Below are 19,802 nucleotides of genomic sequence, written 5' to 3' on the forward strand. Positions count from 1 at the left end.
TAGTCTGCAAACAGGAAAAACAAAAACAAACAAATACAAAAAAAATGAACAAAACCTGCCTTTATATTTTGATACGTCATCATCAGATGATTTTGCACACTTCTGTGTTACGACATATCTTAGAAGCAGCATCAGCAACAAGTTCCCACTTATTTTTATATAAGGGTGACTGTAATTAGATAACAGCCGCGATCAATGAGACCTTGGGTTATATCACATTATTTTAGGAGAGTCAAGGAACTTTTCTGCTTAGACATTGGTCATACACACACTTGTATAACCGTTTAGATAACAGTCGGCCGCTCTGAGCCGCTGTGAGCCAACCATCGCCACTGCTTCATTCACCGGCAGCTGCGTCGTAGTGATTTGCTCTCGCTTCTCTCACGCCGGCAGTAGCCGTGGGTTTCCACGTGAAAGCGGTGACACACTTATATAAAAGGAGTGGCATAAGGGGGGACCAATCACAGTGCGGAGCGGCGGTTGGAGCCCCCGCCCGTGTGGGGGCGGCTGGCGCTGATTCGATGCGAGCGCCGTGACGTAGAGACCGACAGGTTCGTGGGCCAATGAGCGAAGGAGCTGGAGGATCGCTATCGAAATGAGGTCACTGCCAGCGCTGGAGATCCAGGGCAGAGTCCCGGTGTGAGTGGAAATCAGAACGGGGTAGAGGGCATCGCTGAGAGACGAACGCAGGGCTGTCGGGACCCGCTAATCATCGCAGTACGGATCCAACCGCTAAACTGCACCAGAGGCTAGCCTTTATTTCCCGGAGACACCCGGAGCTAAAGACGATCAGCCTTCTGTCAGGTTGGTGGGAGTTTCTCCTTTCTTTCTTTCTTTTGTGCGTAAGACGCTGCAGCGCTTCTCCGGGTTGTCTTGAACGTGTAGAGGTGAAGCAGACTCCACTTTTATCCAGCTGTGCTCTGAATGTGTAAAAAGGTTCTGCTGTGGGATCGCGGGAGGTCAAAGTTGCATAACTGTGTGTTGCCGTGAGGGTCAGGAGACTCCAACGGGACACCGGCTGTGCCCATGTAACAGCGGGGGCGGAACGAAACTCGCCGCACTTTAAGGTGAAATACCGGCGGTGGTCTGGGTTCAGAGGACCTTTAACATAAGGGTTTAATCTGGCAGGTATTTCACAGCTGCGGAGATGCATAGGGCAGCGATGGCAGAGTCGCATATGGCGCACTGTTTGTAGTGTCACTGACACATGAAAACTCCTGACGACTTACATAAAGAGGCTACTGCAGCAGCAGCACATGGCAGAAGTTCACACGCAGTTCCTATTAGAAAACCTCTGGGCTGTGCGCCACGCTTTTTCTGAATAGGCTGAGTCAGGCTGCTGGTCTTTGCTACAGTGAGACAATCCTTATATGAAAGCATTCATTCATCTTCAGCAGCAGCAGCAGCAGAAGTCCTTACACGGGAGACTGGAGAGAAAACAAAGTAAATGCTGGTTTTTAATTTTCCTAAAAGAGGATAAAGACAAGTCAAAATGCGGCATGCAAAATGTGGATCTTATTTAATGGAAGAAGTGTGTGTGTGGAAGGCTTAATTTGGGTGTATTCACCTTGCCCTTTGTGACTGAGGAGGGAGGAGAAAGATGAGTGACGCAAATAGGGCTCAGTGGAGATCTCATTTATGCATTTTTGCCTTACTGTTGCAATAAGAACGGTTGCCTTGGTTGGGCACTCCCTGCCCACAATCGCAGTGGAGCAGGAGATGAATTTGCAGATTTCTTTCTCTTTTTTTAACCATATGTCAATCAGAGTTTATTTTTATGATAAATAGTTGAAAACAGCTGAATCTTAAAGCACTGTGCTGTAGGTCAGTCTAGGGGAAAGGTGCAAAGCACACGTGCAGCAGTTTGATGCAATCGTGCTGAAAATAGTTTGTGGAATTTTCTGCGTGGACTCTACAGCAAAGAAAGTCTTAGGTGGTCTCTGCAGGTGTGTGCGCGCGCACTGCGAGTCTTATTTACCGCAAGTTTTTGAGCTGTCATTACTGACAGATGTAGGTCAGGGAATTATGAAATAATCCCAAAGAGCGACTGCAGTCATGTCTGCACGTGAGTGGAGTCATGGTGCATACAAGTTATTGTTTTGCACTTTTTTGCATGCATGTAAGAACTGAGACGTTAAAGTAAAAACACCATCATAATAAAGTGTGCAAGACACACCATGCACACACTGGTGGAAACCCCCACATTAAATCCATAAGACTTCAGACTCCTTGAGACTAAATCCTTTAGCCTCTGATGTTTTAGTACTTATAGGTAGTTTAGAAATGAGGCTTTTCTGCCTCCATCTGCTAATTTAAACATGCAGTTAAATTTTGTGGTAACACAAATGATGGTGTAAGAACTTTGCCTACAAAAACAAATCATTGGACAAATATCTTGAAGTGGTGTTTATTTTTTATATTAAACTTCTAAAGTCATTATTGCAGCATTGTTTCAAGGGCAACCCCATAAATCTGAGGTTCTCAGACATCATGAGGGGGGTAGAGTGCCAGAAACACTTTGAGAAACGCTGCCTGTGTGATAATAATGGAAATGTAATGGACTCCTACACGATGCACAAAAATCTGCAGCTACTTCTGCGCGGTTATACGAATTGTTTTGAGTCCAATTAAAGTGTAATAAACATATTAATTATGCAGTTGTGGTGTGTAAAGATTAATTATGAATGCATCCTTAGAACGTCTTTCATTTGGCACAGTTGTGTAATCTGGTGCTGGTTATTTCCCCTAGAAAAGATGAATTACATAAAAATCACATGAAGGGGAACGTAGTGAGCAGGCGGCACAGAGTATCATTGAATGTTATGAAATAAAATTACAGCTTGATATGGAGCTGTTTGTAGAGCTTGAGCTTTTTTGATCTTATGGACTTTTTCATATTCAACTTCAAGTCTAGCATGTGATATGCACTAAGGAATGGGTAATATGGTTTAATATTAGTTATTATGATATAAACTCAGGTTCCTGTATAGTTAGCAGTTAAAAAATCTGGAAGTCAGCTGGTACTCACAGTGTATTACCAGTACGGTGACATTTATACCTAATGTAGTGGATCTTTTTATATGTCTTATTGTTAGGATCTCAGGATGGAAGAGTTTTGACTGATTAAACAATGAGTCTGTTGGGTTTTTTTAAGTCAGCAGCATGAGGTTTGAATATTTCTGGTAACTCTGAATGAGACGAGCAACCAAACAGAAAATAACTTTAAGAAGGACCAAGGTTATCTGGAAATGTGCTTCAGACAGTCTTTTTTTTCCAGCTGTCTAGGAAAACTGCGGTGACGACTAGAGAGATGAATAGATTCAGGGGGCTGAACACATGTAATCAAATCTTAATTTGCCACCTTAATTACAACCTTAGTTTAATGTTTTAAGCCATCTCTAAATGGGACATTTTGTCCTTGAAGATTCAGAAAGGCCAAGTGAGCATCGTGTTCCCGGAAGAACGACCATCTGATTGCATTAAATGGATTGAAAGTGTTGACGAAGATTTGCTAATACAGAGGCTGTAATTGCGTTATGTTTCTGATCTTACCTTGTTTGTCACCCGTTACCTCTTCTGCTTACCTCAGTGGAGGATATAAAGGCTTCCTGACCGCTTCCTTTGACAAGAACTGCATCGTAACTCACGCTTAATAGTGTCACTGCCTGTGTGTATTGATTATGCAAAGCTGGTGAAAGATAACCAAAAGATAACCCTGCACAAATGTCACGTGAGGGACGAGTATGAGTCAAGGTCCCTGTGAGCTTACCCAGTTAAAAATGATGATTAGTTTCTTACTGGGCAACAGGAAATCCATTTCATTCTCTCCTCTGCTTCCTCGGCAGCTCAACTGGATGGAAAAGACCCAGTTAATGACAGGAAAAAAGGAACAATCAAAGATGCTGAAGTGGCCTCGGGTAACCCTGACTACAGAGAAGAATCGGACATTCATGGGCTTTTTTGAGAACCGGTTAACAGGTGGTGGGCCAAGAGTAAATGCTGAAAATGAACCACCGTTAATGACTTTTATTGCATGGGTTTATTGACTCTGTCTTGTTAATTGTCTTTCAAGCAAATAAAAATTAGAGAGGGGATCTATTTTGAGTAAGTCCTCAGCTTCCGTAAACAAAATAGTGTAGTGGTTCTGAACAATAAATTACATAAACTTCTCAGTGTTGCCAGAGTAGCTTGGATTGTCATTGCTGGACCATCATGTACTATGTAGCCTACTTTCAGACATGTGACAGGTCTCTGTTCACATTCTTAGCCTTCCATCCAAATAAGAATTTGATAGAGTGTATTTTGGGGGGCCTAGATCCAAAAAGCAAACAAAAACAAAAATGCTTTCACATTCTTTACACCACCACCTCAGTTTTCTGCGCTTAGATGACAGGAGTGGTGCCCAGTGTGCTCTTCTGCTGCTGTAGCCCATCTGCTTCATGACTGCTCTTGTGTATACTTTGGTTGTAACAAGTTGTTATTTGAGCTACTGTTGCCTTCCTACCAGCTCAAAGCAGTCTGACCATTCCCCTCTGAGCTTTGGCATCAACAAGGTATTTTCACCCAGATAAATGCAGCTCGCTGGAAACTGTCTGTTTTTGGACCACTATCTGTAAATCCTTGAGCAGTCAGTCTGGCACCAACAATGTGTTATGCTCAAAGTCACTTAAATCACCTTTGCTCCCCAATTCTGATGCTCGGTTTGAACTTAAGCCACATATAACACTATGTCGACACGCTGGTATGCATCAAGTTTCTCTTATGTTATTGGCTGATTAGATATTTGCATTAAGAAGCAGTTGAATGCCTAACGAAGTGAAGAACAGACAGTTAAAGCAGTCCATCTAGTCCAAGGAGAATATTTTTGAGGATGGATGAACTTTCTCTCTCTTAGCCTTTCTAAGTATCTGATCCTGCTCGTGTTTGGTAACCGTCTCTCTTAGTATCTTTCTCAACCGACTGTCTGCTGGTATTGAGCCAACTGGCATGACAATGAGCGATAGAGGTCAATGTCTGGTAGGTAGTTGGCAACCAGTGCGAACTCCTGGACTTTGTGAATGTTAGAAACTTTGCCAGTCAGCTCTTCAACTTTGGACCAGACTTGCTTTTGCATTTTTTGCTTCTGCAGCAGTGCCTGCCAAAAAACCCCATCCATTTAACTAAAACGAACCGGTCAGTGGTCAGTGAGGAATGTTCAGTATGTACACTATGTTGGGTTTAACAAAATCTCTCATTTATAATGTCCGCTGTGTATCATGATGGACTTTTTGTGTGAAAGGAAAGGCTGAAAAAAAAGCTACCAAGCTCATCTCGCTTTGCAGCGATGACGAGTCATTGCCAAACTCACTGCTCCAGTTTAGCTTGCCAAGCAGTCTAAAAACTACAACACAAGTTGCTCACTTGTCCCTTAATTGTCCCTGTTATTTGGCTGTACGTTGACCCAGTTCACAGAGAGAATATGCCTACTTCACAGCATGTCAGGGATATGCAGGCTGCTGACTGCCAACTGCTTTCTGCCATTTGAAAAGGCCAACAGATCTGCTCATTATTAATGCAAATACCTCAGTACCCTTGACAAAGTAAGGATGACTTTGTGATGTTGCGCAATCGATGGGCCAGCCTGATTTGCAGACGATCACGTGCACACATGCAATAAAAGTTTAGTAAGTGATTAACTTTTTAATGCAAAGTCAAGAGGTCAGTGTTGCAACCTTCGCCTTGAACTCTAAACTGCTCAATGAGCCAAATTTTTCAGTTTTCTTTTCTTTTCTTTTTTTGTAATATTTAATAATATTTTTTTGTGAATTTGAGAAACTGAGTCGTGCTGCCTGTGTGGTCCTTGTGTTTGTAGTTGTATCGTGCTTTAAGAAAAGTATCAAATCCCTCTGCGCTTGCTCAATTCTTGTCAGTCATTCTGTCTAATTTGACCTGTGTTCTATTTTAAGTAAAAGACAAACAGATGAAGGTCGAACTTATCGATCAGATGCAACGTGAGTAGAAAGTAGGACAAATCTACTGTTTTAAAAACGCTTCAGAAACAACATGAAAAATACATTTTTGTCAAGCCAGCAACTTTTTTTTTTTTCGAATACTGTACACACACACCTTTCAAACAGGTCATTACCAGATCAATAGACAACAAACATTAGTGACATCCAAACACCTGCCTACGTAGAAGTCGTTGCGCTTGTATGAGCTTGACGTTGAAAAGCTAACTCTGTGAGGCTAAATACACTTCTGCTTCCGGGCTTAGTGACTTAAGGAGGGCATAGAGCTGCTGTGTGTCTTCAGGCAGAGGAGAATATAGACATTTTCCATTGCACGGCTGAGGGAAAGGCATTCTAGTGACGAGGGAGATTATTCCTGGAAGGCATCCAAGACTAGAGGTTAAACACGGGCACAGTGTGGCTTTAACCTCAACATGCGGCCCAGAAACAGAACTGAGTGACTGATAAGATTTTATTTGAGTGACTGTAAATCTCAAGTTTGAATATATGTTTTGGGAACATTCATCTTTCTTTGACTAAAAGAAAAAAAAGCAATATTTGAACTTAGTTTAGTGAAAAGTACTTGCACACCAAAGCAATCATACAAACCATGGGTTAAACTGCATCACTGTGCATAATTAGTTTAATTCTGTATCATTATAGAGTGAAGCAGCACATACTGCCTTTTTAATCTGCCTTTTTTACCATGTGGTCTTGCACATGCCGTACACGTGACTCTCACACAGGTTCTCACCTCATTGATTTGACTGTGCAAATTCTCTTGTAAATTTCCAGTTTTTAGCTGTGATTCAAAGTGCTTCCCTTTAGAAAGTTTCACTGCTGAAAAATCAATTTCCAGAAACAGCCTGTTGAGGGAAAAAACTTTTAGCCACTTCTTCTGATCATAGCCATCGCCATGGCCTTTTCTTGTTTACTCCAAACACGACGCTGTTGATGTTCTCACCGAGCTCTGCGTCACTTACTGTAACCAGAAGTAATTCCAACCACCAGTATTTGGGAATCTGGCGTTTTTACTGCATCATTATCTAACACAGCACTGGTTTTGTACAGTTTGTCAAAAAACCCCACAGAAAACAGGCCAAAGCCCCGTCACTGTTGGCCAGCAGTCTATGATGGCATTCAGCTTGTCTGGTGTTTCATGTGTCCCAGAGTGAAAGATCCTTTGAAAGGGTTGGAGGGCTCACATGGGACAGACCTGCTGTTCTTAAAGGCCACGCTGTCTGTACCAGAGAGCCATTTTTACAGTACATCAGAGAAGAATCTGCAGGGCTCTTCACAGGTCAGGGGTCAAAGAGCACAATGTGCTCTGATTTCACACCAGACAAAGACGAGACAGCTTTTTGAAGGATGGGCGCAGCATTGATTTGTGTCTCAAAGACTTTTTAAAAATATGTTGTTGTTGTGTGCAAATGAAATCCTGGTGGGTTCTTTATGTTTTGACTAATTAAATGCAAATTGCATATGGTTTGGAGTAACCTTGACCAATCTCGCAAGCATGTGTTTTGACTGACCTTACTTCACCCAGGCATCTATTGACTTCAATTTCTGTTGGTATTAACAATAATATAATAGCTCATCGAAACTTAGTTGACTCAGGGTTTTTTTTTCCGCTATCACTTCATTCCATCATATATTACCCATTTATTTACATATAATGCAATCATAAAATGTGTAATGGACAAGTTTTACTTCATTACTAACATGTGTACTCTCTTTCTCTCCGCAGATCAGTCCACTTCTTCTTTAATTCCCTCGGCTATCACCCTTGTAAAAATGGGGTGATTGGTCTTTTTAATCATCTAGTAAACTAACCTGGAACAAGGCCTGTGTAGATCTCCTGATGTCAGAAGATTCAGACTCCAAGCCCTACTGCTTCCCAGGTTTGGAGGATCAGGATGGAGCCTCGGGGTGCAGAGCGTCCACCTCATGCAGCTCTATCCCAAGGGGGGACCTGGGGTGCAGCTCCATGGCACAGCTGCACCGCATGGGTGCCTTCAGCCAAGGTAGGCCTGACCTAGGCCTCCCTTCTGAGGGCAGCGACAGCAGCGGTCAGGACCCTCCAGACAACCATCGCAAGAACCCTCGCTCTCGGTCACTACCCGAGGAGGATGTGGAGATGAAGAGTAGCGGATCGAGCGGGAGTGGGACCGAATCACACGGCAATGAAAGCCACGGCAATGAAAGTCATGGAAACGACAGCAACGGCCACGAGTCGATGGGAAGCTCCACCAGCAACAGCAAGGACTCGGCACTGCTTGAATCCTCTGAGAGCAATAAGAGGTCAGTGGTGGTTGTGGGAGTGATAAAACCATTATGAGGGTTGCTCTTCGTCTTTGCATAGTAGCAAATACAGACAATCAACCAAAGTACTGAGTCTCTGACAAGTCTTTGGCCGGTCTGACAAGCCAGCAGTAGGAGATAATAAATGGGATCAAGACCCAAGGTTGCTATCTCAGGAATCTGCAGGCAGTTCAACAAAAAGAATGATCACAGCAGTCTGTGTCTGTCATTACAAATTACCGCAGTAACTGATAAATGTTTTTTCAAGACCCCGCTGGATAAAAAAGAAAATTCCAAAAGTGCCAATCCGACGATAACACCAGCTTTCCTGATGGGAAAAATTGTGCTGGGTTATTTATGCTCTTTCCTTTTGCACTCGTAGTTACGTTTACCCTTTGCTATTGAGTGACAACAATCACCATAAAAATTGATCATTTCCTCCACCATCAACATGTCCCGGTCATAATAAATGCAGTTATCAGCAGCTGATGTATCTGCCCCCATTGGGTAATGCATGTAGATGAGTGAGTGAATCAAGGCTTCAGTGATGGCTGTCGTGCTCTTGGCCCCAGAAGCCCAATTGAAATGTAAATGTACCTGCGTTGTAGGTTTCCTGGGTGTGAGTGTCCCCATGCAAAAAAATAAAATACATGTGAATGGGGACTGATGTGAATAATGGCTTTCAAATGGGAGTGCTTTTAGGGGTGTTCTTCCTGCCAGTCACATCCTGTTTGTCATAAAATGTTACGCTGGGACTTTTGCCAAATGAGGATTAATTTGTCATTATTTAGTGTCACCGCGAACATGTTCTGACTCCCTAAACTAGATCTCATTGCCAGCTTACATGGCATACAAGTGAGTCAGACTAGGAGCAGTTGGTGTCTGTTTTTTGCACTTTTTATGTAGGAATCCAACATGATAAACATGATCTGATTTCTATGTAGGACACACAAAAAACATGTTTTGGCAAGATACGTCCATGTGCTTCACGCTTCTGTTGGTTCTGGAGTAAACAGGTTTAAACGCCGCCTCATTTTTAGACACTTGTACTGTGATGCTGTGTGGTTAGTGTTTCATGTAGCCCTGGTAAATTATAAAGGCTATTTGAATGAATTATGAGGTGGTTTCGGCTTTATGTTTAAAGATGATCCTCACGTTGTAGAGAATTTAAAGGGCAGCATATTAGCATGCTGTGTGTTTTTCTGGATTTATGTTTACAGATATGTTCTAATGTTCACTTTTCTCACGCTGAGTGAGAGTTAATGTTTGCTTACTGTCCGCGGCACACCTTATAGTTTAACTTAATGTTCAGTCACATCACAACCTTAGTATCTGAAGAGTTACTGGTTACGGCATTTCTCAAAGAAAACTTTAAATGACTAAAGTACCAAAAAAATAAAAATCCCCTGCCTCTCCACAAACATGCAGACGTGACTTCATCATGATTTAAAAAATGTTCAGACGCAGTGCAGCCTGCCCAAAACATGACTACAGCAGTGGAAAACATAAAAATGACCATTCCTTCCAGTAGGAAAACTGGATGCTGGCCGTCTCTTTATAGCAGATGGGTTTTGTCATGCTCGCCGGCTCCTTGACATTTCTATGGCAACAAAATATTTGTCTTTGTTTACTGGGTGGAGCCGTCCAAGTGGAAGGCATTGACGTTATACTGCCTCACTTTCAGCCTTGCCTGTCCTACCTCACTTGATCTTTTCAGTATGGAGTTTTTTTTTTTATTTGTTTAAAAACCGCTCCTCTTCCTGTCTGTATGCGCCTCGCACGCAATAGCTCCCTCCCTCAAAAAATGCTATTACCTTTTTTTCCCCCTCTCTTCTCACTCACGCCGCTCTCTTCACTTGAACTTTTAACCTTTTGTACCAGTTTTTTTTCTCTAGATCGCTTCCTCAGCATCTAAAAATACGCCGTCTTTCTCTGTGTTTAGTATCTGTTGCTCTTTAATACACCCCCTCCCCCTTCTCATTCACCTTCCTCATTTAAATAGCAAAAGATTTTTATTTAAATGACAAAAGGGGCTTGGACATTTTGGTCCATAGTGACACGGCGGCATCACACATTTGCTCCAGAGTTGTCAGCCTCACATCCATGATATGGATACCAACATACCAAAGGTGCTCTATCAGACTAAGATCTGGTGACTGTGGACGTCGTTTGAGTACAGTGAACTTATTATGTTCAAGAAACCAGTGTGAGATGAGCTGTGTGTATTCAGGTTGGCTTTGGTATTTCAGTGATACTCAGTTGATGCTAAGCAGCCAAAAGTGTACCAAGAAAATATTCCCCACAACGTTATACCATCAGCAGCCTGATTCGCTGATACAAGGCAGGATGGATCCATGCTTTCATGTTTCACTAGTTTATTCCAAATTATGGCCCAATCATCTGAATGTCTCAGCAGAAATGGAGACTTGTCAGACTGGGCATCATTTTCCTTCTGTTCAATTTTGGTGACCTTGTGCAAATTTGAGTCTCGGTTTCTTGTTCTTAGCTGACAGGAGTGCCACCTGCTGCTGTAACCAATCTGCTTCAAAGTTCAGCGTGTTGTGCATTCATTCTGCTTCATACCTTAGTGAGTGCTTATTTGAGTAGTTGACTTCCTATCAGCTGAAGCAGTCCTCTGACATCAACCAACAATTTCCACTCAGAGACCTGCTGCTCACTGGTTATTTTCTCTCTCTCTCTCTCTTTTTTTTAACCATTATCTGTAAACCCTAGAGATGATTGTGTGGGAAAATCCCAGCTGATCAGCAGTTTCTGTAATACTCAGACCAGCCTATCTGGCACTAACAATCATGCCACATTCAAAATCACTTAATTCACCTTTTTTCCCCTTTGTGATGTTTGCTTTGAACCTTTGCAGGTTATCTTGACCATGTCTGCATGTCTAAAGCTTTGAGCTTGTGCCATGTGATTGGCTGATTAGATATTTGCATGAACAAGCAGCTTATCATGTGCACCTAATTAAGTGGCTGGTATTTCACCCCATATTTTGTCTAGAGAGTAAGAAATCAAGTCAAACCATGTTTCTAATACACTGAAGCATGCTAACAATTAATGAAAAGGGGACAAAAGTAAAAGCAGTTAATGAATAAATACACACTATACTCTCTCTGAGCTTGTAGCTCCAATTTACAGGTCCATCACTGGTCTGTTAGACAGTTTCATGTTGTGAGTATCCTTCAATTTTCCCCTTTAATATCCCACTCGAGAGAGAAGCAAGGAGGAGAATGTACTTGAAGTAGTAGTGTTATATGTGTTAGAGTAAGAGTGGACATGGTGACCTTTAAAAGCATAGGTGTGAAAAATAATATCAATTATTCGTACAGCCGAATCCAGAAGAGCGACTGTTAAGTCACCGGTCCTTTTTCTCCTGCGACAAGTCAAAAAGTCTTCTGAGAAAAAGTAAAGCTTTGTCGGCTGATGTAACTCAGTTAACAGCCCCACATTTTAGCAAGTGTGGGTAACTGCCACCAGTTCTTCAGCTTTTAACTTTTCTGTCGAGATTTATATCTGCCAGACATACAGAGATAAGCCAGCACGCAGATTTGAAGGAGGGGAAAGTCCAAAGTAAGAAACTGGTTCACGTTTTAGTCTTTAACAACTCTGGATCACAGTGCATCAAATGTGTAGGACATGTATCAAAATGCACCAATATAAAACATATAAAAGATATATTTTATAAGTATTTATCACTTAGTGTGGACAGGTGTTTCCACGTATGTATGCAGGATTTTAGACATAAAAAGCTTAAAAATCTCAGTTTGTAAAGATATTTACTTTCCATCAATACTCCAAAGAGGAAGTCAGTCAGAAATGGCCCTAAAATATATTTCTTTGGACTAAATAGTTTAACTATATAAAGAATCTGCACAGCTATCAGTGAATGAATAACTGTCTGACAAAAGGCTCTGAATAGAAAACTGCATCCCTACAATCACTCTCTGTGTAGGAGTACGTGCGTCACGTCTGCATACTCCTCTGTATAAATAATTAGCATGTAGTGCCAGAACTGGATACCACTTGTACTCTGCTATTTTAATCAACTCCCTAAAAAAAAAATATCAAAATTTTAATTCACATTTCTTGTTGTCTTTTCTCACTATTCATATAGTTCATATAGCTTTATAGTCGTCGTAGGGAATGAGCCACTGATTTTAAGCGCACTGCAGTGTAAACTTACCTGCGTTATGGCTTCCCTGGGTTATTTATGTCTCTCAAGCACGCATAAAAATTTGTTACTCTGCAGTTTAAACAAGACCACCTCGCCCTGATCGTCACCTCCTGTCTCTGGTGCACAGTGTAAAAATTAAAGTCTCTTTGAGCCTCTTTTTTTTAACTAATTGAAACAACTCAGTTGGAGCCACATTGTGAATCAGTGTGTCGACACTAATACGTGGTCACTCTGTACAGTCTAAAACCAGCTGTTGCATTCCCGAAGGCAATGTTTGACAGAATTGGACTCCTAATCGTGTTTGGACAGACTCTTTGTAAATAATATGTTTTCTATTCTTAGCCAAGTGATGAGGTTATTCATAGCAGCTTGCCGAGTTATAGTTCAGGTGAGTCAGTATCTCATACAGCTGCATAGCTTGGTGGCTGATACAGTGCAGTGCACCACTGATATTTGACAATTTATACATATTTATTTTAACTTTTAGTCTTTTTTGCTGACATATTGCAAAAGACAGAAAAGCTGGAAAAAAGCACCAGAAAAAACAGCAAATGGCCTCATTGCAGATTTGAACCAAGATCTCTGTATTAGCGTTGCAGAATATAGGTCATCCGCTCTACCCAGTGAGCTAAACTAGCACACAAATGCCAATATTTAGGGAGCAAAAATTTTGCTTTGGGGATTCATGGTTATGCCCCAGTGTTTGTAGGAAAACTGATAACAGTCTCTTTGCATCCATGGGCAGTGGGGATTAAATCACTCCCCGAAACACTCCCAAAATTAATGATAAACATGTTGAAGTTTAGGTTAAGTGTGGAATTTAATGATCCATACTCCAAGTTATGATCTCTGCTTCCTCTGGCTTTCTTTCTCCTCTCTCTTTCTACCTGCTCTCTCTCTCTCTGTCCCTTTCTTCCTCTCTGCTTTTGCCAGGATACTGTTTGCTCTGTCTCTCCCTCTGTACTCACTGTGTGCTCAACTGGAGCCTGTCCCAGATCACAGTGAGATGAGACATGGTACTCCCCTGGTCTAACACAGAGAGCCAGACGACCACACATGCTCAATTTCACACCTACAGCCAATTTACAATCACAAATTAGCCTAAAATTTGTGGGAGGAAGTCAGAGCACCTGGAAGAAAACCTCATAAAAGGTAGGGAGAACAAAGTCCGTACAGAAAGTAGTAGTTTTAAATAAGTCTGTATGAGGTAACACCACCCACTACAGCCTGTTGCTAAGAGTACATGGTGTTTACCATTACATCCCAGCAAAGACCCACCTAAAGAAAAATGATCATCCATTAAAGTGGACACCACACTTGTAATATTTTCATCACTTTACCTCGCTGCCCTTTCGGATCGGTAACTGAAGCCATTATTGTGATCTCCTCCGAGCCACAGGACTAAGTTGGCAAGCAGTTAGTTTACCTAGTAGAACATGTGAGTTGATTCTTTGCAGCTGCCTAATCTGTAATCACTGAACTTGATTATGTTTGTGACTTTGACCTGTTAAAACAAATTAATTTAACAGTGGCCAGATTTAAATTAGTCATTTTTGACAATAGAGTTTGGCTGTTAGTTATTCAGCAACTACTTAAAAGTAAATAAAAGGGTGAAATGATTAAAAATAGACTTTTCATCTGAATTAACTTTTGCCAGTAGGTACATGGTAGAAAATACAGTTCTGTGGTTTTGGACCATTATGCTAAATTTGAAACAAACTCTGGAAGAGAGTGGGAAAAATGCAGATAAATCTGTTTTAACACCTGCTGCAGAAATGTGACTTTGTTTTCCATTAATACTCTGAACCTTAAACAGGATTGGCTCAGTTTGGGCCAGAAAGCCCAAACTGAGGGGTGTTTTTCACTTATATTCATTCATATAATGAACTGGTAATTTTAAAACCTGCTTTTAGGCCCACTTACGCTGGCTTTATTCAGGTCTGTGAAACATAATAAAACCACAGAGTCATTGTGCAGTTCCTAATTAAACAGGATGACATTGCCCTGATTGTCACCTTGTGTCCCTGCTGCAGACTAGCCTCTTTGAGCGCACTCTTATTGTAACTAGTTTAAACGACCTACAGACTTACTACCACAATGTGAATTAGGCTGCTCAACGCTAATACATGGTCAGTCTGTACAGTCTAAAACCAGCTGTTGTATTTCTGAGTACTGAAGGCTATATTTGACAGGATTAGACTCCTATTTGTGTTTGTAGAGGCTGTTTATAAAGATGTTTTCTATTCTTAGTCAGGTAAGGAGGTTATTCATAGTAGCTTGCTGAGTTGTAGCTCAGGTGAGTCAGTTTCTCAGACAGCTGTTAATAGTCTTTAGACAAGCTTATTGGCTAATACAGTGCAGTGGACTGGCTACTTTGTTTATGTTCTGACTTTGTAGTGTTACAACAGAACAGGTGGTCTTATCTTTCAATCAAATTAGTCAAAAAAAGTATCAATGAGTAAATTATATATATTTTTTTCTTATTTCTTGATCGCTTTTGATATCTTCTTTTTGGTACAGTTTGGTGTCCTGGTGCCTGCAAATTGCACAGAAACATACTGGTGCTTTTGAAGATGCTAGTGTGATGAAATAATCAGTTTCTCATTCATCAGTGTGACTGTAAAAACTCCATTTTCAAAGTGCTGGTCAGGTTATCCAAAGAGCACACTGGCACTCTATATACAAAATATTTACATTATATATTTTCCTTTTTCATTCTCTATTAACAATGCTGCCTTTGTATATATTAATGCATATAATATACTAATAGAGTTATAGTCAAATGGAAAAATGATGGGGAGATTAAGTTTTCAGTAGCTTACTCTTAAATTAATTTATTATTGCATTCTATTTTTGAGGTTTTATTATTCCTGGTCCAGTCTTAATTTCCACGTCAGTCTTCTGTGAAGTACTTTGAACTGCACTAACCTGCGTTGGAGGTGCTATACAAATATAGTAGGATTGACTGATTACTTGCTGCCTGCACTGTGATGTGTGACAGACCAATACCAGCTGACACACATGTATGTAGGTCAGACAGAAAAAGAGGTTTTTGGGTTTTTTTTAAATACACATTGATGCTGCATATGTATATATGGTGCAAGTTGGCATGTCATAGTAAAAAACCAACCAAAAAACAAACAACAATTATTAGGTAACCTAACAATTTATTAGGCAAATTATTTACACCAATGTTGTCACTGGAAAATAACTGACCTACACTTTTGAGATACTTGTATTTGAGTACTTTTACACAAAATCAGCTTAACTTTTTAAATTGGTATGGAAATTTGAGCACTGACTGAAATTCAAATATTACCTAGTCCAATTAAGAGACAGCTTTTTTTTCATTGAAAATATTTGATACCTTTGAGTCCTTCGTGGAGCACGATCTGAAGCTAACTCAGAATAATAATAAAATTGCGACACAACTCAGGTTCTAATATTTGATGTAGAAACTAAAATGAACTATGTACTGCGGTGCTCAGAGAGTGGCACACAGACTTAGTAAGTGCTCCTTTGCAATCTAGCCTGCTTTCAAAAACACTTTCCAAGTCTCACACACTAATACATGCTCAATCTGTCCAATCTAAAACCAGCTGTGGGTCCTGGAGTCCATATTTAGTAGAATTAGAGACTCACCTGTGCTTGGAGAGGCTATTTGTAAAGGTGATTTCTATTCTTGGCCAGGTAAGCCTGTTATATACAGTAAGCTGTGTGATAGTGAGTCAGTGTCCTTGAGCGCTGTTGATTTTATTGTATTAGTGTAGTGTTAAGCTTGTAGGTTAACACCTTGGATCATACTTGTACAGTATAGACGCATCAGTTGACATCAGGTTGTGCAGAATTAGGGCTCTAACACAAGATACAGAAGACGGACCGAGGAAAAAAGCAAGATGTTTTATTAGGTTTGTGCTGAAATCCAGAGTAATCACAAAATTGTGCACAGGGAAGCACACTGAGAAGCATAACAGATGTTGTGCCAGAGACTGAGAGGAAGGCATGACTATTTATGCATAACGAGGTAATCAGGGAAGTGGAAACAGGAGGGCAACAAGACACAGCTGAATGAAATCAAGACAATGAGATAAGGAGGGAAGTAAAAATAAAAGTGGGCACAAGAAATAACTATCAGAGCAAAATGGGAATGAACCCAAAGGATAACTACTAAACACATTAACTCATACGGAGGCAGGAATAACAAAGTCACAAGTGCTAACAGAAAATTCATCACCAAGGAAAACATAGAGTAAAAAATCAGTTTGAGCTGTGGTTCATAGTACTAGAGTACTGTTTTATTATACCTATACCCCAGTAGACACAAAAAATACATAATAATTCAAACAGACTCTCTTTAAGAAATAAATGGGCCCATAAAAAGGTCAACAAAACAGAACTCTAATCAGAAAAAACACTTAACAAACTGGCCTAACCAAATGAGACAACTTGATTTAATATACTACAGGAGTAAAATATTTTAAATTCAAAGTTGGATACCACATGAACAATGACTAAAATGTATATAGAAATGTAAAGACCCAAACCCCTTTGCTGCGCTCCCACTGCAGATTTATGTAACGTCACCACAGAGGGAAAACTAACCTTAACTATACTTACATTTGAAGAGAGCTTCTTTTGTAACCTGGCTATTTTGAAGCTGCTGCTGGGACACCGATCATTGATTCACATTCACAAAGGCAGAAAAGAGCAGCTCTCTTTAGCTCAATTATAAAACCCTGTTGTGAGTTTGAGTATACTTGTTCCTTTATTAAAAGAGTTACATGTCATTATGTTAGGTAACTTGCACCCCATGCTGCGAGTCTTGAGTATAGAGTACTTATTCTTTTATTATTAGATAACCAGTATTCTTTTAAGTGACGTAATCACTCTAGAAGTGCATATAAAATGTAAAACATATGCACAGAAAGTCAGCGTGACATCTTTTACAATTAGTTTCCTGTTGTTTAATTATCTAATTACAAGTTGGTCTGGCCCACCTTTAGAGTACATTGGATATATGGATTTGCACAGCACTGTCAATCTAATCTATTGACACAAAAAGATCACTTTAACCGATTACCTTGCACGCAAAGCATATACATCAGCACTCTAATAATAAAGATGATGTAGACTTTCATTTGCAGTGTTAAACTAAACTGTCCCCGTCCTCTTTTCCCTCACAGTTCGAACTCCCATAGTCCATCTCCACCGAGCAGTTCAAATGCCTTCAGCCTGCTGAGCTCTGAGCAGGACAACCCTTCAACCAGCGGCTGCAGGTAAATGCATCACCTGTTGCTGTATAACCGAAGAAGCTTCTTGTCACTTCACAGGACATTCTCACAAGAACACCTTACATAATAACACAACCAGCTATTGTGCTTGTTATTTAATCGCTTTCTGAGGGACTGTTTTCCTTGTCTGACTCGCCGCTGTGCATGTATGTGTGCAACTTGCAGTAGCGAGGAGTCTGCCAAAGCCAAAACGCAGAAGGAGGTGATTAAAACTCTGAAAGAGCTGAAGCTTCACCTGCCTGCTGACAAGAGACACAATAACAAGTCGACCACGCTGAACACCCTGAAGTACGCACTTCGCTGTGTGAAACAGGTGGAAGGTGTGTACTGTCTGAAAGCATCACTCTGAGTTTCTCTTGTTTCTGTGGTTTGTTCCTCCTTCTTAGTAGCTACTTTTTTATTGAAACACTTAACATTCGTGTGTAAACGTTTGCTTTTGACTCCTATTTCTGCCACAAGAATGTCTTCTGTGCAATTTACAGAATTTGCCCAAAGCCAAACCCAAAAAGAAATAAAGGCAAAACTTTGAGCAGGAGGGAACGTTTATGTAGGCAGTTTCCAGGTAATGATCTGTAAATGCTCACCTCATTCCTGCTGAAATGCTTGCAGATGTTAGTGGGTGGGCAGATGTTTACTTGTGACGCATTTCAGCATAGCACATGAGATTCAGGATTGCACACTATTACATCAGCTCTGTCTTGGTAGTGTTATGTTCATTTTGTTAGTTTTGCTAGTTTTCATCTACTCTGTGCTTATATTTTGAGCATATTCTGACAAAAATGTTCTGTGTGTATTTCTTCTTTCAGCCAATGAGGAGTATTACCAGCTCCTGATGATCAATGACAGTCAGCCTTCAGGCCTGGATGTGTCTTCATACACAATGGAGGAGATAGATAGCATCACCTCTGAGTACACTCTCAAAAACAATGTAAGATGTTGAAGTAGCTTTTTAAACTGTTTTGTGGTCTTAAACAATAACAAAGATGCAAAGAAAAAGTCTTGTAATTATTATTTTTTTCCTCAAACCACAATTTCATGTCTTCAACAGGATATGTTTGCAGTTGCCGTGTCTCTTATCACAGGAAGGATAGTCTACATTTCTGACCAGGCTGCCTCCATCCTCAACTGTAAGAGAGATGTGTTCAGAAACACCAAGTTTGTGGAGTTTCTTACACCGCAGGATGTCAGCGTCTTTTACAGCTTCACGACGCCTTATCGCCTGCCCTCCTGGAGCATGTGCACTGGAGCAGGTATGGTGACAACACAGCTCTTAGAAGTAATTGTGCTTATGGACCACCAGAAGGGATTTCTACTTTAATATAAGGACAGATTTCCAATACCATATTTTCAAGAACGGTTGCAGTATAGGAAAAGAAAAGCCAAATAAGTACAAATAGGGGTTTATCCAAGAGGGCTTGGCTTTTGAGCGTTTAAGTTAAATACAGCCAAGTAATAAGAGGATGATGTCAGACCATCCATTGTCTTCAGTGTTTCTTACAAGTACCAGAGCTATATAAAGACTTCACAGAGATGGAAAACCATCTGAGAGTCTATAATGAAGAGGCTTAGAGGTACTTTCTTCAGTTCATGTTCTCCGGATTCAACTTATCCATTTAAAAACGCTGATGTTTACCCCTTTTCACTCAGCTATATGGAACAGATCGAGCTGTCTCAGTCGTTAAAGCATAATCTGGAAATTATAATGGGTTGCCAAATGGGGAAGCTTTTAAAAGTCCACAAAAGAACAAAATGTGCAAATGTCCAAGACACAGTTTGAAATCGTATAATGAATACCCTTCATTTAATTTTCCCAGAGAGACTGTGTGTAACTGATAATGGCCAGCTTCACCAGTCAGTGTGGTGCCTTAAATCTTGTTTGCACATAAAGACCCTTTTAGAGGTCCTGCATTTAAATCCCAGATGAGCCCTGTGTGTGGGGAATAGCTCAGAAGGTGGTGGTAAATATGGTGCTTGTAACACAAAGTGCTCAATAAAACTAAAAATACTCCATAAATCATTTACTCTTTGTCCCAG

The 19,802-nt window shown here is 40.7% G+C and overlaps 1 protein-coding gene across 5 annotated transcripts in view; it reads left to right on the forward strand.

The window, feature by feature from the left end:
* The first annotated feature begins 320 nt into the window (after nucleotides 1–320).
* per2 (period circadian clock 2) overlaps nucleotides 321–19,802 on the forward strand; it is a 32,730-nt gene continuing 13,248 nt past the window's right edge. Inside the window, exons 1-6 of one of the 5 annotated variants that reach the window (XM_039602596.1) lie at nucleotides 321–804; nucleotides 7,735–8,288; nucleotides 17,661–17,753; nucleotides 17,934–18,088; nucleotides 18,575–18,696; nucleotides 18,817–19,018. In XM_039602596.1, the coding sequence (XP_039458530.1) occupies nucleotides 7,849–8,288; nucleotides 17,661–17,753; nucleotides 17,934–18,088; nucleotides 18,575–18,696; nucleotides 18,817–19,018 (1,012 nt within the window). In that variant the 5' untranslated portion in view covers nucleotides 321–804; nucleotides 7,735–7,848. Of the gene's footprint in view, nucleotides 805–7,734; nucleotides 8,289–17,660; nucleotides 17,754–17,933; nucleotides 18,089–18,262; nucleotides 18,331–18,574; nucleotides 18,697–18,816; nucleotides 19,019–19,802 lie in introns of those variants that run through there. The other 4 variants (XM_031735601.2, XM_039602594.1, XM_039602595.1 and 1 more) reach the window with 4 other exon arrangements.

Source organism: Oreochromis aureus, linkage group 18 (assembly GCF_013358895.1).
Source record: "Oreochromis aureus strain Israel breed Guangdong linkage group 18, ZZ_aureus, whole genome shotgun sequence".
NCBI classification, from domain to species: Eukaryota; Metazoa; Chordata; class Actinopteri; order Cichliformes; family Cichlidae; genus Oreochromis; species Oreochromis aureus.